Source organism: Centrocercus urophasianus, unplaced genomic scaffold (assembly GCF_019232065.1).
Source record: "Centrocercus urophasianus isolate 14NV4802_14NV808 unplaced genomic scaffold, USGS_Curo_1.0 seq_48, whole genome shotgun sequence".
In the NCBI taxonomy this organism is placed as follows: Eukaryota; Metazoa; Chordata; class Aves; order Galliformes; family Phasianidae; genus Centrocercus; species Centrocercus urophasianus.
In genome coordinates this window covers 329,833-356,630 of record NW_024885066.1, presented here as the reverse complement: position 1 = coordinate 356,630, position 26,798 = coordinate 329,833, and the positions used below count along the sequence as shown (strand labels likewise).

At 50.9% G+C, this 26,798-nt stretch overlaps 2 protein-coding genes across 10 annotated transcripts in view; both read left to right on the top strand.

The window, feature by feature from the left end:
- Window positions 1-7,656, top strand: part of NKAIN1 (sodium/potassium transporting ATPase interacting 1) — an 11,080-nt gene extending 3,424 nt beyond the window's left edge. The window contains exons 3-7 of the mRNA XM_042834670.1: window positions 3,607-3,744; window positions 3,881-3,961; window positions 5,675-5,872; window positions 6,121-6,181; window positions 7,571-7,656. Of these exons, the coding sequence (XP_042690604.1) occupies window positions 3,607-3,744; window positions 3,881-3,961; window positions 5,675-5,872; window positions 6,121-6,181; window positions 7,571-7,656 (564 nt within the window). The remainder of the gene's footprint in view (window positions 1-3,606; window positions 3,745-3,880; window positions 3,962-5,674; window positions 5,873-6,120; window positions 6,182-7,570) is intronic.
- Window positions 7,657-19,137: 11,481 nt separating this feature from the next.
- The window catches only part of PUM1 (pumilio RNA binding family member 1), a 67,026-nt gene continuing 59,365 nt past the window's right edge, over window positions 19,138-26,798 (top strand). For 7 of the 9 annotated variants that reach the window (XM_042834657.1, XM_042834650.1, XM_042834653.1 and 4 more), the window contains exons 1-2: window positions 19,138-19,236; window positions 21,778-22,151. In XM_042834657.1, the coding sequence (XP_042690591.1) occupies window positions 21,789-22,151 (363 nt within the window). In that variant the 5' untranslated portion in view covers window positions 19,138-19,236; window positions 21,778-21,788. The remainder of the gene's footprint in view (window positions 19,237-21,777; window positions 22,152-26,798) is intronic. The other 2 variants (XM_042834656.1, XM_042834655.1) reach the window with 1 other exon arrangement.

Below are 26,798 nucleotides of genomic sequence, written 5' to 3'. Positions count from 1 at the left end.
TCCTTCCTTCCTTCCTTCCTTCCTTCCTTCCTTCCTTCCTTCCTTCCATCCCTGCATCTCTTATCCTTCCATCCATCCCTTCCTCAATCCCTTTCTCCCTCCCTCCATCCATCCCTCCATCCTTCCATCCCTGCATCCCTCTCTCCATCCATCCTTCCATCCCTCCATGTCTCCCTTCCTCCATCTCTCCCTCCACCCATCAATCCCTTGGTCCCACATGCCCTATTACCCTCAGCACCACCTTCCTGGAGCCACAGTGCCACCACCTTCCCAGGTGGCTCGGACAAATGAGCCAATCCCTTTGGACACCCCACAGATCCTGCCCCACATTTCTGACCATTGAGTTTCCCACTGGACCCCAGGATTTCTCGTAAAACCTCCCAGAAATGGTGCATTTCTGGCAGCAAGCAGCCCCGGCTGTGAGAGCTCAGCAGGAGCTGCACTCGCAGCATCTTTGGCCTCAGCAGAAGGGAATCCACGATGGAAAAAAATCTATTCAAACGCAGCTAAATGAAAGTAAATCCCTGGTGAGCCGGCGGCATATGGTGTTCAGAAGGAAATAGCCTGGCTGAAGGATAATGGCTCATCGGGGGGCATGGATCCACGCTCAGCTCCTGCCACGCTGTGGAGCCAGGCAGGGATTTGTGCTGGCGTGCAGCTGCTGTGGCATCAAGCAGGGCTGCATTCTGCTCCACCGTCTGCTTGGTCACTGCTGCAGCCCCAAAGTTGGGCTGTGCATCAGTACCTGGCCAAACACTGCTTCGGAATCATCAGTCCTCAGTGCTGGATTGGGGTTGGGCATCCCCTGCAGTGCTGCCCTTTTGGGGTTTTCCCCCTCTGCCCTGTAGGCTCCGTGCTGTGGGGACCACCTGTGTTCTGTAGAGATGTGGGATGAGATGTGGGCACCACCCCACCCCCTGAGCCCTCCTGGAAGGTCCAACCTTGGGTTTTCTCTAGGAGTCCACCACCAGTCTTGGAGCCCGTGGAGTGATGGAAGGACTCAGCATCCCTCACCAATCCCAGGGGCAGGGCTGGAGCCTGGTGCCTGGTGGGACCACAGCCATACTGGGGAGACAAAAGCCAGCAGCAAGGACCAGTGAGGCCCCTTCTTCACCTTCAGCTATTCCCAGCTGGTATGGGATGCTGTACCAGGATGCAGTCCCTGGATGCCGTATTGGGATGCCATACCAGGATGCTGTGATGGGATGCCATGCTGGGATGTCATACTGAGATGCAATACTGGGATGCAGTACTGAGTTGCGCTACCAGGATGCTGTTTTCATGGGATGCTGCACTGGGATTCAGTACCAGATGCAGTACTGGGATTCTGTACTGGGATGCCATAGTGGGATACCATACCAAGATGCCATACTGGGATGCTGTGGAATCCTGCTCCAGATCTGGGGACTTTTATCTACAAGAAACGCCAAGCAAGGGACCAGGATGGGATTCAGACAGTTGGAAAATGGAAGCAAGGGATTTTCTTCCTCCCCACCGCCACAGTCATCACGCTGCAGCTGTTGCTTCCCCAGGGAAGTCTCCAGGCTCTGCTGCTCTGACATTCAGAGCCAGGAGGAAACCTTCCCGTTGCACTTCACAGGGTTTTAACAAAGCCCTGCCGGCAGGTGAACAGAGCATCTTCTTCCTGATATTTCCCAGAGGGATAAAGCAAAGATTGAAAGAGATTTCATTTGAGAGGAAGGTGATCCTTGGGTCCCCCAAGTGCAGTGGGGACAAGTGGCACTGGGATGTCCCCCCACCTGCTCTGCCCATGGGAGAGACTGGGGATTTGTTCAGGGGGGGTGGCCAAAGTCATGGCCTGGAATCCAGGGGGTATTGATAGAGATCCAGGGAGAGCAGCTGTGATGCTTTTTGGGGGGTCCACGCTCATTCCTCCCACTGGCCCCATGGAGATGCTCAGGAGGGAGAGGGACAGAGGGACTGTCCCCCCAGCTTCCCTATGGCCAAGGGGAGGGGACGAGGAGCCCCCAGCCCTGCTGTGTTTTTTCAGCATGATAGCTCGCTCCTGTCTCTCTCCACCGGCTAATTATCGAGGTCGTGGGGGCTGTGATAATATATTTATGCATCTGTGTCAGCAAACATGTCAGCCCCATCGCAGCTGAGACGTGAGGACGGAGCGCAGGGGGGGTCGGGGTCTGCAGCCACTGCACTTCGTTTCCCACATCCCGGGAGGCTCAGCCCCATTTCCCTCTGCTCTTCACGCTGCGGGGCAGAAAATCACCCCATAGCTGCCACCACCGCCCCACAAATCCACCGGATTTATTCAGTGCTGCTGCGAGCGCAGGGCTGGAAAAACCGCCCCAAATGTTGGCATGGGGCACAATGAAGTGACTGCGGGGCATAGCGTGGTGGCCAATGGGTGACGTGGGGACAGCAGAGATGGGAACCTTCTTTCCACTCGACTTTGGTGTCAGCAGCATTAAACAAAACGCATTTTGCTCCAGCTCTGCCTCCTCTCCCCATGCGCTGGTGGAACCCGGCCGCTTCCATTCCACGCCCCCAGTGAAAGCGCCGCGTTTCAATTAGCAGGACTCCGGCACGCATCCGCGCCTGGCTAATTGCTATGATTTGCTGCAAAGGGAACTTTGGGGCCGATCGATGAACTAGAGAGTATTTAATTAAGAGGGAGCCCTAAAACTCGTTGCATTGATCAGCTGCAGGATTATCTTAATTAGCAGTGGGCTGGTGCATGGCGGCTCTGCCCCACGCCCCCAGTAGCATCACTTATGGCTGTGATGGGTGATGGGGTGCCAAAGGAGTGCTATTAGCACAGTAAATTGGGACCTGCACTGGCTCTGTGGGATGCTCTTGGATGCTCTTCCCCATCTCCTGTTGGAATCCAGCAATAGGGGTCCTGCTCAGCAGCTCCGTCACCAGCCACCAGATCGATGGATGGCTATAAAACCCCGAGCGCCACGCTCCTTGTATCATTTATTATTTACATTCCTCGATTTAAAAGATTTACAGCCCAGTTGTAAGTATTTCCAAAGGCTGTTTCCTTAGAGAGTTTAAATAGCGCGGGAGTGAATTAAGGCTTAATGCAAACAGCCTGGCCCGAGGGGCTGCGCGGGCTCCGTGCTCGCTCTGTGTCGCGTGTGATGGAGATGGGAGGGCTTTGCTCTGCTGGCTGAAATCTCCATTAATTGGAGCTCTCGCTAAACCAACTCAACAAGCAGTAATGTGAATGATGCTTTATGGATGGGGAAGTCGGCCCAACACCCAGCACGAGCCCACTGCCCTCCTGCCAGCAGTCAGCCACAGCCAGGGGATCCCATGCCCTAGGGGGGCACTGCACAGAGCTCAGGCCCAGGGGGTGATGCTCAGTGGGGAAACTGAGGCACACAGGGGATGGGCTCGCAGCTCTGTGCTGCCCTTCCTCCACTTGGGCAGGAGTGTTCCCAGTAACTCCATGCTCGTGATGTATTCACCCACCACTGGCCGATGAATCATGCAGACATTTCAGTCTATTGTAACTAATTGTCCATGGGATTTCTCATTAATTACGCAATACTCTTTGCCTTTAATGTCCACAGAGCTGCTGCAGTGACTGATTCCTGCGCTGTCCCTTCCTTTGTTCTTTCCCAGATCGCGGCGCTGGAGCGGCAGATCTTTGATTTCCTGGGCTATCAGTGGGCGCCCATCCTGGCCAATTTTTTACACATCATGGCTGTCATCCTGGGCATCTTCGGGACCATCCAGTACAGATCCAAATACCTCATCATGGTAGGTGCTGCCGGGCCGTGGTCACTGTGCAACGTCCCAGATCCCTGCGATTAAGTTGCTGGGAGTTGGGCAGTGGGCTGGCAGCAGGATGCGCACAGCGCTGGCGCAGCACTGATCGGCTCGCTCTCTCTGGCAGTACGCGGTGTGGCTGGTGCTGTGGGTCGGCTGGAACGCCTTCATCATCTGCTTCTACCTGGAGGTCGGGCACTTGTCGCAGGTAACCACAGGCCAGGCACTGCTGCCTCCTTGCCTTCTTGCCTTCCTCTCACTTTCCTCCAGTTTTCCCTTCCCTTCCCTTCCCTTCCCTTCCCTTCCCTTCCCTTCCCTTCCCTTCCCTTCCCTTCCCTTCCCTTCCCTTCCCTCCCCTTTCCTCCCCTCCCCTTCCCTCCCCTCCGCTCCCATCCCTTCCCCTTCCTTCCCCTTCCTTCCCCTTCCCTCTCTCTCCATCCCTCCCTTTTCATCACTTCTGTTCAATCCTATCCCTTTCATCACAACCTTTCCATTCTATTCCTTTCATCCAGTTCCAGCTCTTCAATTCCATCTTTCCCCATCCCATCCCATTCCATCCCATCCCTTCTCTTCTATCCCATCCTTTCTCTTCCATCTTCTTCCTTTCCCCCCCCCCACACTCAAAACTTTCATTTCCTTCCACCCAACCCTTTCATTTAATCCCTTCTATCCCTCTCCATCCCTTCCATCTCTCCCCTTTCATTTTTTTTCTGCCCCTTCCCAACCCTTCCATTCCATTCTTTTCATCCAATTCCATTCCTCCCCATTACACCTCTTCAATTCCTTCCTTCCCCATCCCATCCCTTTGCTTTCACCCCATCCCTCCTCATCTCATGCCTTCTATTCCATCCTATTCCATTCCTCCCATTCCTTCCATCTCTTTCATCCCATTCCTCCTCATCCCGTGTGTTCTGCTCCATCCTATCCCATTCCATCCTTCCCACTCCTTCCATCTCTTCTATTCCATCCCTTCCCTTTCATCTCATTGTTCCTCATCTCATTTCTTCTCTTTCATTCTATCCATCCTCATCTCTTCCTGGCATGTAAGTTCACATGGGACAGACTGATGGATGGCACTGGGGAAAACAGTGGGTAGAAAAAGCAACACAGTGGTGTGACAGAGGCAGAGTTTCAGGAGCTCCAAATTAATGAGGCTGATGAGCTGGGAATTTCAGGGCACTCATTAATCACCTGCTGGCACTTAGCACTGTCTGGCTTTATGGATGGTGTAAATTGGGCAACAATTTCTGAATGCAGTGAGGAGATCAAGCGGAGAAAGGTCTTCATCTCTCCGCTTGCACTGTGCTGTGAGTTCCCACTTTCCCAGGGGTCTCTGTGGATTTTCTGGGGTCTGTGTCTGCTCCAGGGAAAAGGACTGAAAAGCTCCAGGGATACACAAGGATGAACAGGTCTAGAGACACCAAAGGTTGCTGGAAATACTGCAGGGCACTCAGCCCGATCCTGATTTGCTATATTACGGCGCTTACATGAAAAGAGTGTTGTCAGGAAGCGTGGTGGAAACATCTGCGTGGAAGCGAACCCCCATCATTCGGCTTTAGGAACTCGTACCCTCGATGAGCCCGAGCCCCGCGCTCCTGTTTGAATTAAATGTCAGCCCAGCACTGTGCATGCCCGCTGCTGGGATGTGTGTCCCTAGCCCCAGCGAACCCTGGGGATGTCATGGGCTGTAGAGATGAGTGGTTAATTGGGTGCTCTTCGTTAACACATCCACCAGTGCTGACCCATCCTCGGTGCTGGTGGAGGAAGCATAGCGTCGGTTTTGCAGCTTTTTGTGGCTTTGCAGCAGGGATGGTGCTTGCGGAGCATCCTCAGGATGGGAAAACCCATTTTTGTCTACCTCTTTTTGAGCACGGATGGGATCCCCGGATCCAAGGTCGGTGCCTCTGCTCCCCTCCCGCAGGACCGAGACTTCATCATGACCTTCAATACCTCCCTGCACCGCTCGTGGTGGATGGAGAACGGGCCGGGCTGCCTGGTGACACCGGTGCTCAACTCCCGGCTGGCGCTCGAGGATCACCACGTCATCACAGTCAGCGGCTGCCTGCTGGACTACCAATACATCGAGGTGCTCAGCAGTGCTGCTCAGATCTTCCTGGCGGTAAGGGACTGCTGGAGTGCCCCATTGCCTTGACGTGACATATCTCAGTGCAGGGGTCGAGTCGGTGGTCATGGGTGGCATTGGCTTTGCTTGGGTGCTTTGGGAAGAGAGGACAAACAGAGCGCATATGAGATCCCCGTGCCTGCTTGCTTCCCCAAAATGTGGCTTCATCCCACCCTCATCATTGCTGTCCTCATGGTGCTGCTTGCTCCCATAACAGCCTCTCCCTGCCCGCTTTTATTTTGCAGCTCTTCGGCTTCGTCTACGCCTGCTATGTCAGCAAAGTGTTTCTGGAGGAAGAAGACAGCTGTGAGTGCCTTTGCTATTAGTCACAGGGCAAGCTGCAGTGCTGCAAATCCATCCCAGATAACATAGGGCAAGGGCCGCTCTGGGCTAGGGTAGGAGAAGGAATCACTACTTTGGGATTTGGTCCCCTTTGTCCCTCCTCAAGGAGGCAGCTGAGCAGCTTTGGGATGTGATGCGCCACCCCATGCTGCCAGCAGTCCCCATAGCACACCCCTTGGTGCTGCAGGGTGGCAGCAGTCACAGCCTTGGGCTGTGAAATGGGACCAGTGTCACCCAGTGGGGTTTCACTCGTCATTGGGTGGAGCCTCCCCCCATCCACAATGCGCTCTGAGCAGGGGCAGAAGGGAAAAATGAAGTGAAGATGCAGGCTAATTTTTCTGCAATCTACACTGCGCTTTTCGCTCTGACAATAATCACTGCACCCACCCAGACAGGAGCTCTAAGTACCCCAACAGCAATTAAACAGGCAGTTATGGCTGCAGCCATCCAGCCACATTAAATGCTCATCTGCCATTAATTAATTCATGCCAGCTGGCAGCCCAAGCAGCCAAGCAGAGGTAGTGAAGTGCTGCAGCTTCCAACATTGCAAAGGCACCGAGAAGCACCCAGCATCCCCTTGTCTTAGGAAGAATGCATCTGGGTTGACAACGGATTCATGGTCCCTTGGTGTTTCTGGGTCCCAGCACAGCACTGAGGACAACCCAGGGGAGCTGTGGGATCCCAGACTGGGCTCAGCATCCCTACGTCTGGTTTTAGAAGCTCTGTGACCAATTTTAGCATCCCTTAGATCACTCTCAGAATCCCTAGGTCTGGTTTTAGCATCTGTAGGTCTGGTTTTAGCACCCCTGGGACCACTTTCAGAATCTCTCGGTCCAATTTTAGCATCCCTGGGGCCACTCTCAGCATCCCTGGGAGCAGGGGATCAGTCTGGATCAGTCTCAGCATCCCTAAAACCGACCTTGGCATCCCTAAGAGCAAAGTGACACCCCTAGGAACGATCTCAGCATCCTCAGGGCGTGTTCTCCCCACCGCCGCCTCTGTATCCACTGTAGCGGAAAGGAAAAATCTCCGTGTGAAATTGGACACTGCCTGTTGTAATAACTTGCTTATGGAGACGGGGATCTGGAGAAGGGTTTATCTGCCCGCGCTGTCTTTGAAGCGTGTTTGCATTCCAGGCGGTTGTCGACACTCAAACAAATTCAGGCATTCAATACACTTTTAATATTAATGCTGCTGTAGCCAAGATTCGAATGCATCTTTTTACTGGAATATCTTATTAGATTTGGAAATGGACGGATGCTGGCTGAATATTAAGTCGGCTTCATGGGGGGGTTGGGGGGCAGAGCCCCTTGTGCCCTCCTTGCTCACCCTGCCGCTCTCCTCTCTCCCCAGTTGATTTCATCGGTGGGTTTGACTCCTATGGTTACCAGGCGCCGCAGAAGACGTCGCATCTACAGCTACAGCCACTGTACACGTGAGTCCGTCCAGAGATGCCATGGGAGCTCCATAGGGCCACTGAACCCAAAGGATTTGGGGCTGTGTGGCTGCTCGGCCCAGTGGAGAGGAGTTTTTGGGTGGTTCTGTCACACTGAGCCGTGGCTGATAAGCGCCGGTGGCTTCTCTCCTCTCCCTGCCCATTAAGCTTAACTAGATAAATGCTCAAACGAGATAAGGCTGCAAAATCTAAAGGGATTAGCCTCATTTGGGCTTTGCTGGTTGCCAACAATTAATTATATTTTAAGACTTGTATGGAAATTCAAGGGCACGCCGTGCAATTATATATGCAAAGAGGGGATCGTGGGGAAACAAATGCATCCAGAATAACACTGGCACCCACCAAACTGGGAGTCTGCATGGCTCCTGCCCCCTGCAGCCCATCATCTGGTGGCATGGTGTCCCCTGTGTGGTCCCTGCAACAGTGGTGATTGCTCAGGTTTGCCTCTGTGGGGCAAATAGAGCTCAGTAGGGTTCCCATTGCCATGGTTGGGGTGGGAGAAATTGGGGAGAAAGGGTTAATTTGAAGATGAATCCATGCTGCCCACAGCCTGTGAAACTGAAGCTTCTCTGGCAGTTCCCAATTAGCTGTAATTGGATTAAAGCCGGGCGTGTGGGAGGGCTTCCACCCAGAGGAAGAAGGAGGATGTGCACGTCTCACACCACGGCCCACCCAGCGTGGCTCCATTTCCCCACATCCCCACATCCCTGTGTTCTCACTGTGGGTTCTGGGGTGGGCACCGAGCCCTCAGTGCCCCACAAGCAGCTGGGGACAAGGGCAGCCTCAATGGGGGACCTCATGCCACCCTGGAGGAATGTGGCCCAGTCTGTCCTCTGCTGCTTTGCCTTATTTTTGGTCATGAAATGAGGGTGATGGGCACCCCAGCAGGATGCCTGTCCCCATGGATGGGTGCTTGTGGCACTCTATATCAGAGGGGACAGACAGGGACACACAGGGACCAGTCCTGATTTCAGCTCTTCCTTTCACTCCTCAGGTCTGGGTAACTCCGTGCCCTGAATCCACCCTGGCCAGCGTGGGACTGGACCCCTCGGAGCCCCCTGTCCCCAACTCGATGCCATTGCCACTTCTGGGGGATGGGGACAGCACCAAGTCGCCTCCCTCCGTTCTCCTCTTGCACCCCAAAAATGAAGCTGAGTTGGGCATGGTCACATCCAAGGGCTCCATCATCTGGTTAGTTCCCAGTGCAAGGCTACCATGGCCAGGACATCTCCAGTTCACCTGCAAAAGACCCAAGGAAACTCTCAGAGCTGTGCTTGAGCCCCAGGATGGGCCAGCACAGTGGGGACGCAGCGAAGATATGGGGACGCAGCAGGACGTGAGGACGTGGTGGGGATGTGGGCTCGGTCACTGGACACTTTTCTTCTGTTTCTCAGACCTGGTTTTTAATTTGTCCTCTTCCTGTGAGCTGGGTGGAATGAAGCGCAGAGGGAATCTGGGACAAAATCCAGCCTGTTTGGAGCAGCTCAGGCCTGCGGAGGGAACTGCAGCTTGGTGGGGTTGGCACAACCGTGGCATCACTGGAGAACATCCTAAAGCACCAGATTTGGAGTCGGGATGGCACAAAGGAGGGGTTTTGTTCCTGAAAAGCCCCCACTGTCTTACCAGGGGACTTGGCTGCTCGTTGTCCCCACACCCCAGGACCAGCACCCCACAGCCACCCCACATTTTGGGGTTCCATCCCCACCATCGGAACTCTTCGATTTGGCAATATTGACGCTGCTCTCAACACAGCCCTTTCAGGCTGTTTTAATGAATATAATGAATGTTTTAGGTTGGTTTTTTATTTATTTTATTTTAGTTTGAAGTGCCTGAGTACACTTTTGTTGAGCATCACCCCCACTCCTCACACCTTCTTCCTCCTCCTGCTCCTCCTCCCAAGGCCGTGTTGTGCCTTCAGAGAAGGCTGGCAGTGCCCGCTGCCTCCCTTGGGCTTCTGGGGGTAAATCCATTCTTTCTGGCACTGACCCACATGGGGGCATTTTTCATTTTGGCAGCAAAAAAATAAAGTTGAGTGATGAGCTGGGAGGTGGGAATGGTTTTGGTGGGAGGTGAGGTGTGAGCTCCTGGGGTGAGGTTGCGAATGATATCCACCGAAAATGAGTTGGGAATACGAAGTGTTGGAACAACCTGCAAACCAACTTTACTTCCAGAAGACTTTGTTGTGGGTCACCGATGTACTCTGGGTTCATTCTCCCTTTTCCCAGCCTGCAGCATGGAGGTGAGTTGGAGTCAGCCCCACACCCCCCATGATTTGTCCCCAGATGTCTCTGTTCCCTGGACACCTTTGACATCGAATGGAGGCTGCTGCAGCTCTGCCTCCCCAGGGCTGCTCCTCCAGGATGGGCTCTTCCAGCAACCCCAGAGCTGATTTTCCCTTCCCACCAAGTGCCAAAGGACGGACCCCAACGGGAAATGCTGCCCAATCCCACATCCTCGGATGGCCTACATCCCTCCACCATCACCACCAACTCACCCCAGCCTGAGCGGGAGCTTTGCAGGCAATAATTCTGAACCCTTTTTCCCCCATCTCTGAGAAATAAAGCGATTTCCAGGCAGCAGAGACCGCCTCCAGCATCGACCCCATCCACCTGTCCCCAGAACCACATCCCAGCGCTGGTGACCTGGGGGCAGCAGAGGGGCAGAGGGCACGGTCCCGCTGTTGCCGGTGCTCTGTGATCTTTTTTCTGTTGGCTTGTTTTTTTTATAAGACCGTCTTTGTAACGTGAACCGAGGATTTCTTTTCTATGCTGTAATTATAAAAGTGGAAGGAGTTTTCACCCGATGCCTGCTCTGGTTTTGTGTATTTCCATTCTTTGTGTGGTGGAATCAATTAAAAAGTTGTGGTTTTTCACTTTTTTTTTTCCGTTTAAGAAAAAGCTTCCAGCCCGCTCCTGAGCTCCCCTCCCCTTCTTTTTGGTGCCTCACACCAGAAAACCAACACCTGCAGGACTCAGTGCTGGCACTGCTGCTCAGTGAATGGCAGGCAGTGTGTTTGTGCCGTGTCACAGCCTGGCCTCCTGCACAGAGGTGGCCAAACGTTATCTTCTCCTTCTTATTCTTCTTCTTTTTCACTTTCTTCCCCTTCTTCTTTTCGTTCATCTTCTTTGTCTTCTTTGTCTTCTTTTCCATCTTCTCCTTCTCCTCCTTTTAGGACAAGAGGTAATGGCCCTATGTTGTTCCATGGGATGTTCGTACCGGATATTGGGAACAATTTCTTCTCCATAAGAGTGGTGATGCATTGTCACAGGCTGCCAAGGGACCATAGCTGGAGGTGCTCCAGGACCACAGGGATGCGGCACTGAGGGATGTGGTCAGTGAGCTTGGTGGGGATGGGTCAATGATTGGGCTGGATGATCTTAGAGGTCTTTTTCAACCTTTCCTCTTACAAGATTTAGTTGGTTTAGTAGCTTGTGGTACTAATAGGAATGGGAGGGTGGTTGGACTGGATGATCTTGCAGGTCATTTCCAACCTTGTGATTCTGTGATTCTGTGAAAATTCCAAGATTCTTCTTCCCCTTCTTCATCTAGTTTGTCATCTTCATCTCCTTTGTTTCCTTCATCTCCATCTTTTCCCTCCACATCTTTGTTACGTTAACAATAGGAACTTAGTATTAATAACAAGAATTAATTCTTACTGTTAATAAAAAACATTAACAAACACTTGTCCCCATCAGGATCTGGCAGCAGTTTTCTCTGTGCCAGAATATTCCCCTCTCCATCACCGAAGTAGAAATCTGAACCTGGTCCATGCTTGAAGCACGCGATGAGGTTTCAAGCCACTTTGACTGCTCTATTTTATTTTGCTTCACTAACTGTACATGTTCAGACTTCATTTGGTTTTTCTTGCCCTTTGCCTACAGAATGGGAGAAGGAATTGAGCAATGCCATTGTGTTAACTGTGCAGTGACCCTTAGTCCTGCCCTGTCCCCAGTTGGGATGTGACATGGACACGGTCCGCTTCCCGATGGCCCCAGGTCACCCTCGCATCCCACTGAGGGCTCCAGACAAGGGATCCATGCTGATGAACAGATGAAAAACTAAATTATTGCTAGTAATGCTTCTCAAAGAGTTTCTCCTACCTGTGCTACCCCAAGTACTTGGGCACCAGCTCTCCTAGCAAGGGTGACCAGCAAGGTGAGGTAGTTTGGTAGAAAAGTGTGACCGTACGTGTTGAGCCTGCAGAAAGAGGGAATGGGAGGGGATGAAGAATGGGGTGTGATGGGGAATCTGGGGATACCTCGTCCTGCTCCTGTGCCCTGCTTGTGAGTTGTGACAGATCTAAGGTGGCAGTGACGAGCAGAGCCTGAATGACAGAAATGCATGAGTTAATTGAGTGTTTTCCAATTAAACTCATCAGGGCTGAGTGGGGGCATTTGCCAGGTTATTGCACAGCTTTTGTGGTCACCACATTCTCTTTCTCTTATCTGACATCCAGTGGCCTTTGGAGAAACTGACTTTTGGGTGATAAGAATCACAGAATCATTAAGGTTGGAAAAGACCTCTAGTCTAAGATCATCACGTCCAACCCCAGCCCATCCCACCGTGCCCACTGACCACATCTTCACAGTTCTTGAGCACCTCCAGGGATGGCGACTCCACCACTACCTGGGCAGTGGGGATAGAGGGGATGGGAACACGCACAGAGAACATCCCTGCAGCACAGAGAAAGAAAGAATGTCCACAGGAGGCTGCTTTAAAGCCATACAAACCATCCTGGCTGGGGGGAAAGCTACATTTCTGGCTTGGTATATGCTCAGTGCATTGCAGGAGGAAGAAAGGACTGGGGTTGGCTTTGAAAGCAGTAAGTTGCATTTGCTTGGGGTTGGAAAATTGAAGTGTGTCTGCACCCAAGGCGAAGTGATACAGAGACAGCAAAACACCATCTAGGTTAATACTGACCTGCAAAAACTCGTGTGAAGGGAAAGTGATAAGAAAACTCATAGCCATGCCCCAGGTTGTGGAGCCCACAGGGCTGTGACTCCCTGTAGCACAAGCTCCCATATATCACAGTTGTGAGTCCCTTGGAAGCTGGGCTGATCCCACATCAATCCCACCAACAAACCCCACCAGCACCAATTGACCCCCCTACACCTAGTGGAGCTGAAAACCCTCTGTAAGTCACATCCCATGAGTTAACCATGTTGCAATTCCCACATGACTCATCCTGGGCTGGGGATTGCAACACCTTTGGTGCAAACATCATCACACCTACCCATTATTTGGGTGTGCTGCAGTTTCAAATAACTTCTCTTGTGAAATACGTATCGACCATATTTCTACCTTAGCAAGAAATAATCAACAGCTCCCTGTTTGCTTTAAATAAAGCAGCGGCGTGTGGAGGAAGAGCACTCATTGCTGATGTGTGTTCCATCACTCAGAGGATTGAGTGGTGTGTGGGGATAATGAGTTAGGAATGGGGGTCAGGGATGGGGGTGGGTAGGGGGTGCAGGTTGGGGGGTTGAGTTAGGATGCAGGTAAGGGATGCGGGTTGGGATTGCAGGCTGAGGATGTTGCTTGTGTCTCTCAGCAGCCTCCCTCACAGGCTGAGGGATGCTGTCTTCTGTCTCTTCTCCTGGTGCTCACGGTGCCTGCAGGGAGCCAGCTTGGCTCAGGGCCTGCTGTGTTTCCCCCTGCCATTGGCAATCACAGGGTTCCTCTCTCCCTCCAGCTCCCTACAGGTTTACAGATGTAATTTGATTTCAAAGCAGCAGGAAGAATTCTTTGAGATAAGCACTGTGGGGGCAATGTGAATTACTGATGCTGGCACACACATGCAGCATTCCCAGCACCGATGCTCTCAGTGCCCCAAACCACCTGGGCACTCCAAGAATGTGTGAGTTGCACATCTATCCACAGCATGGGTGGGCAGGGGATCTCAGCTTTGCAGCCCTTACAACGATGCTCAAATGTCATTACAGAGTCCGAGCATCTCCTGCAGTGCCCATGTAAAGCAACGCCTCATCGCCATAAACAGGAAGGGCAGGAAGCAGTGCGATGGGTTTTCTTCCATTGCAGCACCAGCAGAGAAAGGGATGAGGAGCAACAAAGGGCTGATTGACCCCGGGCAGGAACGCAGCTCCCCTCCTGCAGCCGCAGAACCACTGCGAGGCACAGATGTGGTGGAAGAAAAAAGCCGCTTTCACAGGGCTGAACAAAGACATAGAGACTCTTTTCAGGGAGCCAAGTGGGGCTGTAGTGCCTTCGCACACTTCTCTAACTACGTGTTGAGTCTTTAGTAGGGAAACTGCAGGCCAGCTGAGGCTGTGCAGGGATGTGATGCATGTGGGATGGGAGCAGTGCTGGGTTTGTGCCCAGGGGAGCGGCCCTTGGTGCCTGGTTTTCAGTGGAAATTTCAGTGGAAAAACAGCTTGGGTCACCTTTTTCCTCCTTTTCAGGTCTAGGGTGGCACTTCATGGTGTCCCCAAAGGGCATTCCCTCCTGGCATCACACTGTGGGAGATTCTTGCCATGGTGCAGGTGCTGCCACCCCAAATCCCCACTCCCCATGGGGTGCTCGTGTGTAGGTGCACCACTGAAACTCACAGACCCAGTGGGTGCAGGGGAAGGTGGGAGCTGTGCAGGTGCTGGCCAGGCAGGAAAGGCTCCATCTTGCACCCAAAAGCAGCATGGTGCCAGTCACATTCTGCCATTCCCTGAATTTGTCTCCCTGCCCCGTTGCCATGGGATTCCCAGCGTTGTTCCTGGCACCGGTATCTCTTGCTCCATGCTGGGGAGTGGCTGCATCCCATGGTGCTGGCTCTTCCTGTGGTTTCACTGTCTCTGGCTTTCTCTATACACACTGTGGAGCTCATCCTGACCCCTATGGTGCTGCTACCCTCAGCCTCCATCCTGCTGCCCTGCAGCAAAGACATATTTTGCAGATCCAAATCACAGAAGGAGCTTCTCCCCTTGCTCCAGCCATAATACATGTGCATTGCCTCCAGGAAACACGAGCAGGCCAACTGCATATGGCAAGGGCTGTGCATGGGTGAGGTCCCAGCTGGCACCTCCAGGTGCATCCCCTCCTCACCATGAGCACAGGTTCCTCTGCTGGCAAGGATGGTGCCAAACCTGCAAGCTTGCAGGTGGAGGGCAGAGATGCAAGAGCTGCTCAGTTCCCATCTGCATGAAGGAAGGCGGAATAAAAGCAGCCTCCACCCAGCACCCAGGCATGTATGGGTGCCCAAATCAAAGGTATGCATGGGTGGAGGGGTGATGTGCAAAAGGGCTCTGTCTGTGCAAGAGGAGAAAAGGGAGGAGGCAGCCAGGCTCCATACACTGAGAAGGTAGTAAGGGAATCTTGAGGGGGTTTGCTAGATAAGCTGGGGTTCAGAGCTACAGTAGAATTTGGCGCTGCATTGGGTTTTAGAACTGCATTGGGGTTTGGAGCTGAAGAGCTGTTTGGATCAGGATTTGGGGCTGCAGTGGGGTTTGGAGGTGCATCAAGGAGCTTCTGTCTGCCCCAGCCCTATAGGTACCGGCCCCCTGCACACTCACACACCCAGCTCCATCCTCGTAGCTTCACAACCAAGCCCTCCAGAGCCCTGAATTGTGGCTCAGCTGCTTGAGTTGCGCAAGGCTAGAGAAGCATGCATGCATTTTGAGCATCAGAGCTCCCTTTCTCTCCCTCCAGTATCTGAAGGTGGGGACTTAGGGGTCCCAGGGATGTGTCCCCCCCACAGAGTCAGCCTGGACACTAACTGGGCCACAGGCGCCGTGGGAAAAACCTCATCTGCAAACCTGTAATTAAAGGCTGGATCACAAAGCATGCGCCCCAGGGGGTTGAATTAAGGTTGCGCAGGCAAATTTAATTCTGGTATTTCCTAAATGTGAGCATGCAAATCTGCAGCTGGGATGATGCTCTAAATGGCAAAAATTTCCCCTTTTTTTTTTTTCTTTTTTCTTATTCTTTTTTTTTTTTTTTTTCCTTGAATGGGAAACAAAATGCAAAATGCAGATAGCTGCACCACGGGGAGGGTGGTCAGCAGCAGCATGTTGTCACCCTCATCTCTGGAGACATCCCAGAGGTGGTGGAATCATCCTCAGTGCCCAGAGAAAGCCAACGAAATGCAAATGGCAAACAAGAGTGATATGGGGAGTCGCTGCCCGTGAAGCACAATCAAGCCCTGGGACTTGTTGCATTCAGGCTGAGCTTCCGAAGGGCTTAGTCATGTAATTGCCTGTCAAGAAAATCCAGAGTTGATGTAGTTCATGATAACAAACAATCTGGAAAGCTTAATCAGCTGCATGCTTCAGAGCTCTAATGATTAGAAATGGGGATGAGGCGCTGTGTCCCCCATGTAAGGGGATCTTGCATTTCTTGAAAGAAAAAGTGATTATTCAGCCAAGATGAAACTTTCCGACTTGATGTTGCCAGGTGGTTCTGCAGCCAGGACTTCCTCCAGCTTTCAGCAACCACAAAACTTCACCAGCTTGGCTGCTGGTGAAAACGTTGTGCTGCCTCTCATGGAAACCCGTAGGCGACAAGTGTTGGTGAAAATGAAGCTTTATCTGATGAAAAGACGCCACAGAACCGACGTGGTATTTCCCACCTAGGTCTAATGATGACAGGTCCAGCCTGGAAAACGTTGACTCGCATACAGTGTATGTGTGTGTTCAGGATGGGGTATGCAGAGATGTTTTCAGGAACTCGGAAAGGGTTTCTTGAAGATGAAATGTTTGGGGATGCAATGCAAGCTGGGAGAAGTGCCTCTGCTATCGTTGCATGGGTTGTTGTGACCAAAGTGCCAGACCAGAATTTGTCCCGTTGGGCTTCATACAATTGGCCTCAGCCTATCAATCCAGCCTATCCAGACCCCTCTGCAGGGCCTTCCAACCCTCAGGTGAATCAACACTTCCTCCCAGCATGGTGTCATCTGCAAAAGTAGTCTGGCTCGGAATTCTTTTTGGTCAAGTCTGAGTGTTTTGGTTTGGTTTAGGAAAAAAAAGGTGGATTTTTTTTTTTTTTTTTTTTTTTTTTTTTTGTGGCTAACTAAATATTGCTGCCCTACTTTGCAGCAGGAAGAAATGCCCTTTCTTCCAATTTGTCTTTTAATTTCAGAAATAATAAAATTGCACTTTTGTCTTTGAAGTGAAAATGCTCAGTGGCCTTTCCTCCATGTCCCCAGGGCTGCACATGGCCACACCTGCCTGGGGATGCTATTCGGCAGTCACTGGAGGGAGAAAGGCACTTCCAGGAGTGATTCAGAGGTCAGGATGGCATCAGACTCCTCCTGAAGATGCCACTTTCCCTTCTCAGACGAGGTGGAGCCCAGGTAACGCAGTGAGACTGGGCCACGGAGCCAGGGGGAGAGTAACAGTGAGACCAAAAAGGACAGGACCTTCCCACCTCCCACCATGGACAAGAAAAATAATAACCGCACAGGGGCAGGAGGAGTTGAGGTGATCCTCCATAACCCACTGCTGGAGGATCTGGGCCAACCCCCAGTGAATTTAAGAAATTTTCCAGTGATTATAACAAGTTTTGGCTCCTGGTAGTGTTAGAGAGGAAAGAAGGAAGGCTGGGAGGAGTGAAAGTGAGTATGTTCCATTTCGCTGGGTTTCAACCACCAGTACTTCATCCACAGGACTCCATCCCTCCCCTTCTCACTACAGAATGATTTGTTGCCATGCCAGGATAACATGGTTTTGCTATCAGAACCCACAGGGCTCTGCTATGCACAAGCTCGTGCTGTTTTGGGCTATTGCACTGTGCACAGGGTCAGGTTTGGTGCTCTACCAGCTGGGAGCTGAAGATGTGATAGAGGGTCAGTGCACGCCGTGCTGCAGATGGGCTGAACCCATGTGCAGCAGGGCAGTGCCGCGTGGCACTATGAGCTGCATCTTCATTAGGAACGTTTTCCAGAAAAACCTGCTGATGTTCCTATTCTGGTGAAGGACTCGGGGAGCCTGGGGCAGCCCGGCCTCGCTAACAGGAGCTGCTTGCTGTGCAAGATCCACGCTGGCAGCAGCCCTTAGGGCTTCGTGTAGCAGAGCAACCAGACTGGTGTTGCTTGCTGCACAGGCAGTGTGCTTCTGTGGTGAGCGGGACTGAGCCCAGCAAAGCTGTGCTGAATTTATGACAGCAGGAGGATCCCCAGGCTCTGGGGAGGCTGTTTGGTAGGTTTCGATGAGCTGCCCCTTTAATATGGACGCGCTCTCAGGAACTTCTAATCCCAGAGTGCAGTGCTTTGTTTGAATGCCCAGAGCGCAGGCATGGCTGGAGCAGAGCAATGCACGCTGGGGTGCGTAGTTTGTGCTTTGGAGAAGGGGAGGAAAGGGAACAAAGGGAAAACATCCAAAAGGCGTGCAGGGCTGCTAGAGCCCAGCTTTCGGTGTGCAGGGCAGGAAACAGCACCTATTGATGCACTGGCTGCTCTGCTTCATGCTCTGCAGCTTTCTTCTGCCTCTCCTTGGGCTCTGTGTGAACGGAACTCTGACAAATGGTTTTTCCCAGCACTGAATGGCACACACAGCAAAAGCAACCACACTAACACAGCGTGGTCGTGCTGTGGTTGTGGATGCCATGTGGCCTTAGGGGTGTCAGTGTTTGAATGAAGAGCTTGGGGGCAAAATGTGGGGGCCTGGCAATGCCATTAACAAATGCTGTGCTCTGATGTTGGGTTCAGGCTGGATATAAGGGAAAATTCCTTCTCCGTAAGAGTGTTGATGCAGTGGCACAGCTGCACAGGGAGCAGGGGGGTCACCAACCCTGGAGGTGTTCCAGAACCATAGACATGTGGCACGGAGGGACGTGGGCAGTGGACATGGTGGGGTGAGCTGGGTGATCTTAGAGGTCTCTTCCAGCCTTAGTAATTCTATGGTTCTATCACACATCCAACTCCTCCAAAGCTCCCAGATAGATCAGATAAGGGACAGTGAATGTTGCGACCACAGCTATGCAACAACCTGGCAGATCCCCCACTCAGCCTTGGCAACTTGAACTGGAAAACAATCAATTCACACATTAATCTCATTAAGACTCCGCTCATCGCTGGCACCAGGTCTGTTTTGGGGTGGGAGCCCCGTATCTCACAGAGGGGTCTATCATGCACTGTAGTGCTTCTGTGCGGGAGCCTGTGCCAGGAAGCGTGTTTTATCCAGTAAAATGCACGCAGGTGTCCACACACAGCTGTTAGTGGGGAGGGCTGTCAGTGGTGAGTGGGTAAAACCCGGGACTGGGCTTCTCCACATCCCCAGTCAGGTGGTGGCGGTGAGGTGTGGGGCAGAGCGTGCACATCTGTGAGGAAAAAAAGCAGTGCAAATGGGAAAAGAGAGCAGCGAGCGGTGAAAGCCCGGCGCGAGGAACACCGACAACGGCGCGGAGCCGAACCCGGGCCGTGCAGAGCCGCCCCCAAAACGCGCGGGGCCTACCAGGGCCGCGGCCGGGCCGCCCTCGGCCGGGCCGCCTCGCCTTCCCGGCATGCAGCGCGCCGCCCGTCCCCAGTGGGCCGCCATGTTGTCGGAGTGAAAGGCAGGGGGAGAGGCAGGCGGCGAGCGGCCTGGGGGGGGCCGAGATCCAGCTTCATCCTACCGCTCCGCCCGTGAGTATCGGCACCGGATCGGGCCCCCGCCGCGCCGCGCACCCCTGCGAAGCCTCCGGTGGGGCCATATTGGCGGGGGGAGCGGGCGGAGCGGCGGCGGGGCGGCCCGAAGCGAGCGGCGGCGGTGGGGCGCTGCGCCCGGCTCTCCCGCTCGGCGCCCGGCCGTGCGTCGGCCCCATTGTTACCCGGCGGGCCCTTCCCCTTCCTCGCCCAGCCGTTCCGTTCCCCATCCGGCCACGGGGGAGCGGCGGCGGCGGCGGCATTGTCTGGCGGGGGCGGCCCCGTGGCGGCGCCCCCTGGGCCGCGCTCCTTCACGGTGGCGGTGAGGGCCCCCCCCCCCCGGGCACGGCCCCTCCCGGGAGCCCCCGGCAGGCCCGGCTGGGAGGGCTCGGCCCCGCTTTGTTGCTCGCGGAAGGGCGGGGGGACCCGGCCCGTGCTGGGGTGGGCGCGGCGGGGCGGGGGGAGTCCGGGGGAGGGCAGCTGGGGGGGTCCGTGGCAGAGGGGGGGCCGCGGGGCCTGGAGCCCGGCGGAGGCACAATGCGGGCGCTACTTTGAATGTGCGCTGTGGCCCCGTTTGTGGTTTTTTTGTTGGTTTTTTTGTTTTTTTGTTTTTTTGTTTTTTTTTTTTTTTAATCCTCTCCTTGTTGTTTTCCCTTCCCATCAGTGCCGTTTGGACATTTTTAATTACACACTTGGTGATTGTTAGAGAAAAATCCTGTTTTTTTTTTTCTTTTTTTTTTTTACCCCTCCCCCCTCCAACCTGAGAAATACTTGCTGGCATTTTGATTCGTTTGGTTGTTTTGTTTTGTTTTTTTCCCTTTTGTTTTTCGTTTGTTTGTTTTGTTCCGTGTTTAGTAACTTTGCTCACAGCAGAGATTTCCTTACACAGATCATGAGTAAGGAATTTCCTTTATGAAGAGTGAGGGCGAAGGGTGGCATTTACCACCCCCTGTTTTAACGCTGCCTAAAGCAATCAGGTTGGTTATCAATTTTCCCACTTCCTGCAGGTTTTTCATGCTTTCACCTTAAAACTTCTGATATGCCACGCAGCTCTCAAACAATGAGAGCTTGAATTTCCAGTCCAGCTTTCCAAAAACAAACAAACAAAAAAACAAAACAAAACAAAAAACAAAAAACCCCCCCCACCCAAACTACCACTGAAGAACTCCCATCCAGCTCTGCATTCAACTTGTTGAGGTGTTCATCTGCCACCAGCTTTGTGTTCTAATGCTGCCTGTAGTTTTTAGAGTGGGTTTGTCTGTAGGAAAGGCAGGGCCGTGCCGCCTCACTGAGAGACATCGCTTCTTGTGCTTGAAATTTGCTCCTTGATGCCTCTGAAGTTCAGCTGACTGCTTAAAGCCTCGTAATCTAAACTATTTTGCTGCTCATGGTAACATAGAGCGCCTTATTTACATGCTGTATTTTGGTCTGGGGGTAAGGAAAGCTGTCTGCTTGGAGCGCGTTGTGGCAGCGCTCTGCCCAAATCTCCTGGCTATTCTGCCTTTGTTTGTAAATGTGTAACTCTTCGCAGGGAGCTGTTTACATAGGAAAGGTTTATTGCATGTTTTTAGGAAGAGTTTGGGAGTTAGCTGGGTCCTAGCAGCCACTGACTGCTTGCAGCAGAGCCTTGCAGCTGCTGGTAGCTAATGAATGTGCGCTGTGTAGGTGACTTAACATATTTCTGATGCTCTGTGTGCTTTGAATGACAGCGTTCAGCTGTCCGCTACATTTAACGCGGCATTTCTATAAAAACACATCTTGGAACTAAACTTGAACTACCCACAATGCTCCTTTCCCCTTTGCTCCCTTTCAAAATGTCTCCTTTGCCAAGTTTTCTCGCTTGTTTAGCGCTGCCTCATCTGTGTTAGATGAAAGAGGAAGAGTCTGGGAGGGGAGCTGCTGGTGCAGAAATTCAGAGCGATCTTACCGGGTCTCGCCTGAGATTTGCCTGCAGCCCCACAAGGTGTGCGTTGCTCTGGCACCGATGAGCTGCGTACAGCTGGAACTTCGAGTTAGCAGGATGGTGCACAGTGTGTTTGTGACCTGGTTAAGCAGAAATCCAGTGTTTTCAGCTTGCATTGGGAGCTTTGATGTTTTGTGTGAGTGCGCAACACTTGTGTGCTGATGGAAGCTCAGCCTTGTGATCTGGGAGGTGTAAACAAGCACGGCAGACACTGATGGTGGAGTCTGGGTTGCTCTGTGTTCTTTGGGGGATTTGTTTCTGGTGGTTTTCTGTGGCGGCACTTGGGTTGTTTTGTCGCATAGATGGGCATTCTGCTTTCAGTGTCGGGGTGCGCTGTGCGAGTCTCACGCTGATAACACTCAGCAGCAGAAAATGTGGGATTTTTTGGGGCCGAGTGTGCATTTCTGTGTGGTGTTTTAGTTGCAAAATGACCGTTGCGAGGAGTTGGCCTTGGCATCATAATGTTTCCCACATCAGAGGGGTGTTACTGAATGCGCAGAGCTGAAGCTTGAAGGGTTTAACCTTCCCTTTTCCTTCTCCCTTTCTCTCTGTCTCGCCTCCGTGCCCTCACCCCGTAGGTGTTGGTGGAATGAGCGTTGCGTGTGTGTTGAAGAGAAAAGCAGTGCTCTGGCAGGACTCGTTCAGCCCCCACCTGAAACAGCACGCTCAAGATACAGCTAATCCCAACATGCCTGTTGTATTGACATCTGGAACAGGGTCCCAGGCTCAGCCACAGCCAGCTGCAAACCAGGCTCTTGCAGCAGGGACGCACTCCAGTCCTGTTCCTGGATCCATAGGAGTTGCAGGCCGCTCCCAGGACGACGCCATGGTGGATTACTTCTTTCAGAGGCAGCATGGTGAGCAGCTTGGGGGAGGAGGAAGTGGTGGAGGCGGCTATAATAACAGCAAACATCGCTGGCCTACTGGGGATAACATTCATGCAGAACATCAGGTAAAGAAATGTTTCCAAGCTGAACACATGAGCGCGTCGGGCTTGTGATAGATGCTTTTAATGACATTGTTTAAAGCTTAAGATGTTTTGTTTTTAATGGTTGGAATGCCAGCAGTCCTGCTTGTTTTCTTTTTTCAGGATTGCAGTGCCTTGCTAGCTATAAACCGGAATGTTTTGGTTCTCAGGGGTGTTGAAATCCCAGTGCACTCTGACAGTCAAATGTGTGTTTGCAGAAGTTATCGTTCCCTTTATTGATTTTTTTTTTTTTTTTTTTTTTTTTTCCCCTCTGTGTGTCTGTGTGAACCAGTTTAGTGGTGGCTGCTGCTGCTTTTCAAATCTGTTGCTGTAGTTAAATAATTCTTACGTAATGGTATTACAAAACTGCCAATGCATGTAGGTTGAGCTTTTACCATTCCCAATATTGAAAAACACTGTTACGGGAGTAGCTTGTGATGTGTGCTTGCCTGCCTTTCTTGCTTATTTGTTCTGAGGTTGGTTGGTGTGGTTTTTTTTTTTTTCAATATTTGAATGGGGAAAGTGCTATTAATATGCTCAGCTGGTCTGAGAGGGGAACATCATTAAGAACACGAGGAACAATGAGTGCTTTTACAAAGGCAGCTAACGCCTTCCAGTGACTGAACGATTCTGAAGGGGTAGTAGGCCAAAACATACCTTAGTAGTAGTGTTTACTAGAAGGCTTTTCAGTCACTGCATTGTCAGATGTGCTGAGACTGAAATGGGTGTATGACTCACTGTAGCTTGCTGACTGTGACCTGTAAGTAACTCGTCAAATGCAGCAGTGAGCTAAGAAGATCTGCTCCATGCCTCCCTTAGCATAGGAAGCGCAGCTTAGGTGTGGGCATGTTGTTCAAATGCATGATTCCCACAGATCTGTTCAGAGCAGCAGACACAAAGCTTTCGCAACCTTTGTTAAGATCTCCTGCCTCTAATTTCTAAAATAAAAGTGATCAAGCCCTTTTTTCCTGTGCTGCACCTCCCCAGGGGATGTGTTGTCATCTGAGCCCTTTGAAAGCAAATGTTGCAGTGAATTTTGCAACCTCACTGAAGTCAGTGTGTGCATCAATAAAAAAGAAAACCCGAGTGCCCTGTTAATTTGTTTTGTAAGAGAAATCGTGTCAAGTAGTGCCATATGAAGTAAGCTGCTAGAACAATATTGGAGCTATTCCCTTCTGTGGAGCATAATATTTAGGGACAACTGTAGAACTGCATCTCATTTTGATGCTGTCTAAGCTTTGAGTCACTGAATACAGTTGGGGACTTGCTTCTAGAGACACAGATGGAAGCAATTCTTGTGCACTTGAAGCAGTATAAGAAAAGTAAGCAAACGTTTCTTACTTGGTGGCTGTAACTGCTAAGTTTTTAATAGCAGTTGCCGTGTGGCCGGCCTGCTGTGGAGATGTTTAGGCAAGGAATGCTGTTGTTTGCATATTTGTGTAGAGATGGTTTTATAAGTCGAAAGATGTGTCATAAAACTGTTAATTGTTTTCCTTCAGCTCATGCTTTTATCTTCCTGTCTCTGAAAAGCACTAGAAGCAAAACCACCAGAATTCTTTGGAGATGGAGGGAGTGGACCTGCAGGCATTAAAAATAGTACAGGGTTGGAACTTTTCTTACTGCGCTCTTCAATAACTTGAAGACTTACTGTCAGGGAGCCCCACCTGTTGCATGGATGTGGCATAATGTCAGCAGATGCTTTTCCTCAGTTTGATTTTCTTCACAAAGTTCTTGAATGAGGTGATGTGACTTCCAGCACTTACTTGAGAAACTAGTTAGTTTTTACCAGTGTGAAGGAACTTTACAAAAACTGTGTGTGTAACCACTGAAGGCAGAACTCTCAAAGAATCATAAAATGGCCTGGGTTGTAAAGGACCATAATGATCATCTAGTTTCAACCCCCCTGCTGTGTGCAGGGTCACATCTTCACTTCTGAGAAGATGGTATGGTTGAGATATACCTGCAAGGTGAGGTTCCAGCTGATGTGAATGGATGTGATTTTTTTCATGTGTGTTCTGGGACCTGAGGCCTTAGAAACACCCTCTGTGATGTAGTCAGGATGAAGCCTTATCTGTTCTTCTTCCAGGTGGTTTTCACATAGCTGCAGTGTTTTTGTTGTTCAGTCCTGATGTTTTGCATTTATAATCAGTCATTTATCCAATCTTCATATTTAATTTCTTTAAAGTCAGCTCTGAGGTGGGACTGTAAGCTTTTCTACTTTCTGGTGTCTGTATGCTACAGTGATTGGGCTCTCTAACTGTACGTTCTTGCTTCAGTCTTTCCTGAGTGCCTTTTTTTATTCCCTATGGTTCTCTTTGCTTTGGGTTTTAACTCACGGGAAACAGTGCAGGATGTCTGTAATCCTAATGCTGCCTTTCCTTTTGACTTTTTGGCCATCCCTGCATCTGTTTCATAAATTATCAATTCCTTGGAGCAAGAACTAGTCTTACAAAACTACTTAATTCAATTTGGGCTTAACTGAAGTGGAACTGAATTTGTCCTGTGAGAGCTGAAGCAGTGCAGGGAAGTGGTGAGAGGTGCAGAGGGATGGGTCGTCCTCCTGGGTGTCCGTGAGCTCGTGATTTGTTTGGTTGTGATGCACTCGTATTGCTGGATACTTGGTGTTAAGCTTTCAACCACAGGTGCCACAAGGCCCTTCTTGTTGCCTTCCCCTATCACTAGCTAAAAGATAATGGGAAGTCAGAAAAATTAATTATAGGATGATGTAGATTAGTGTTTGCCTGGAGCTTAGGAGATCGTAATTAAGGGTAGAGGGATTTTCTTAATTGTTGAATCCCAGTTTCTTTTTTGTTATGTACGTAGACAAGAATCTATCCCTGTCTGTTGGTGTTAATGTTGCAGTGATTTCAGCAGTGATGGTATTTTGTTGTGTGTCATGAGCAGTTGAGAGTGATAGTCACAATTTATTTGTGCTGTCCTTGGTTTTTGTTTTTTATTTCGCTGTCTGCTTCTCTGCCTTTTGTTTATCTTTTACCAACAGCTCTGCAAATTGAGGTGTGAATGGCTTTAACAGGGGAAAAAAACAAACCAAAACGTTTTTCTTCTCCTGAGGATGCAGGTAGTGTCCTCTTGTTGTGAACAGGAGGAACGTGCCAGCTGTTTTTGCATTATAACTAACAAAAATCCTCCTCCCTTTGCATTTCTCTCTTCCATAAGAATGGAGGCAGGAAGGGAAGTTACCTAGCAGTATGGAGTAAAGCAGTGGAAGATACTACTGTCATGTTGCATGTTAAGGTATTGTAGATATTGCCTCTATCCAGATAGTATACGTTATGAATTCTGCAGTGTCTGCATGAACAAAGAGGTGATGTTGAAATTACACTTTTTTCCCCCTATATTTGAATTTCTGAACTCCCGAACAAACTTCTATCTGCCTGCAGCTGCAAACATTTATCTAATCATCTGACTCTTTACATTGAAGACCCTTCTGTTAGCCAAGTCTTGACTGCAGACATACGTTATCTGCAGAAAGAAGCAAGATAAGTTGAGTGTCAGTGTCCATCAGTAATCCCAAGATGCAGACTGAAGGTTTTAGCTGTAGTTCATCTTGAGTGCGTTACTGTTCTTGAGGCTGCTTGGGCAGCTGCACCAGCTAGGATGTTCTTAGGCTGTTTGTCCTGCAGGAAACAGATGCAGATCTGAATTTCACGTAGGTGAGTGAAGAGGTAGAAGTTGATTCCTGATGGCTGAGGACCTAGATTGGGTTTGATTTGCCTGTGGAAGGTTGTATCTCTCATTACAATTGCAAACAGCCATCTACTGCTCCCAGGGGAAATACAAGGCAGTTGAGATACTCTTCTGGAGCAGTTAACAATATTGAGGGAGCTTTCAGAAAAATTGGGTGGGTTTTCTTGGTTGGGGTCTCTTGGGGCTTGTTGTGTGCATGGATGTTCTTGAACTGGGGCAAGGATTGTCTCATGGTGGTCTCCTGTCTGAATTGCAGTTACAATAATATGGGAGTTGCTTGGTAAAGCAAATGATTTGAGAGATTTAACTTTCTTTGAGAGCATGCTTAATTAATAACTTGAGACAATAGAACTCTGCAGGGATGGTGGTCTTTAATGTGTGGAATTTTTCACATATAGTTGGTGAAGAATAATGAGAGCAGTGGGGCTGGAATTGGGTTTTATGCTCAGTTTTGCCCTTTGGCAACGTGACTGCAACTTCTTAACTGAGAAGTGGCATTCAAGTGGAGACAGAAAGTGATTCTGTGGGCAGCTGCCCTTCCTGAGCACAGCTGCCCTAGCTGGTGTGTGGTGCTGGGGCAGTGTCTGAATTTGATGTCATTCAACACTGCGCTCTGTCGGCTGGCACCATTGCCTCAGGTTGCCTTGAAGTCGTGACGGGGTTCTCTAAAATGATGCTGAAAACTGAGGAAGCTGTAGCGATTTGTCCAAAGTGAAATCCCAATTAAGTGACTGTTAACCCTTTAGGAGTGAGATGTCTTCATCTGCCAATGGGAATGACCACTGTGGTCTAGATAATCTGGCTAATTAGTTGGAGGCATGGGGAAAATTGTAAGTCACATGCAGCATGTAATATAATGCATGTCTGAAACATTTTTCATGTATGTTTCATTAAAGCTGTTAAATCTTCACGTACTTCCACGTA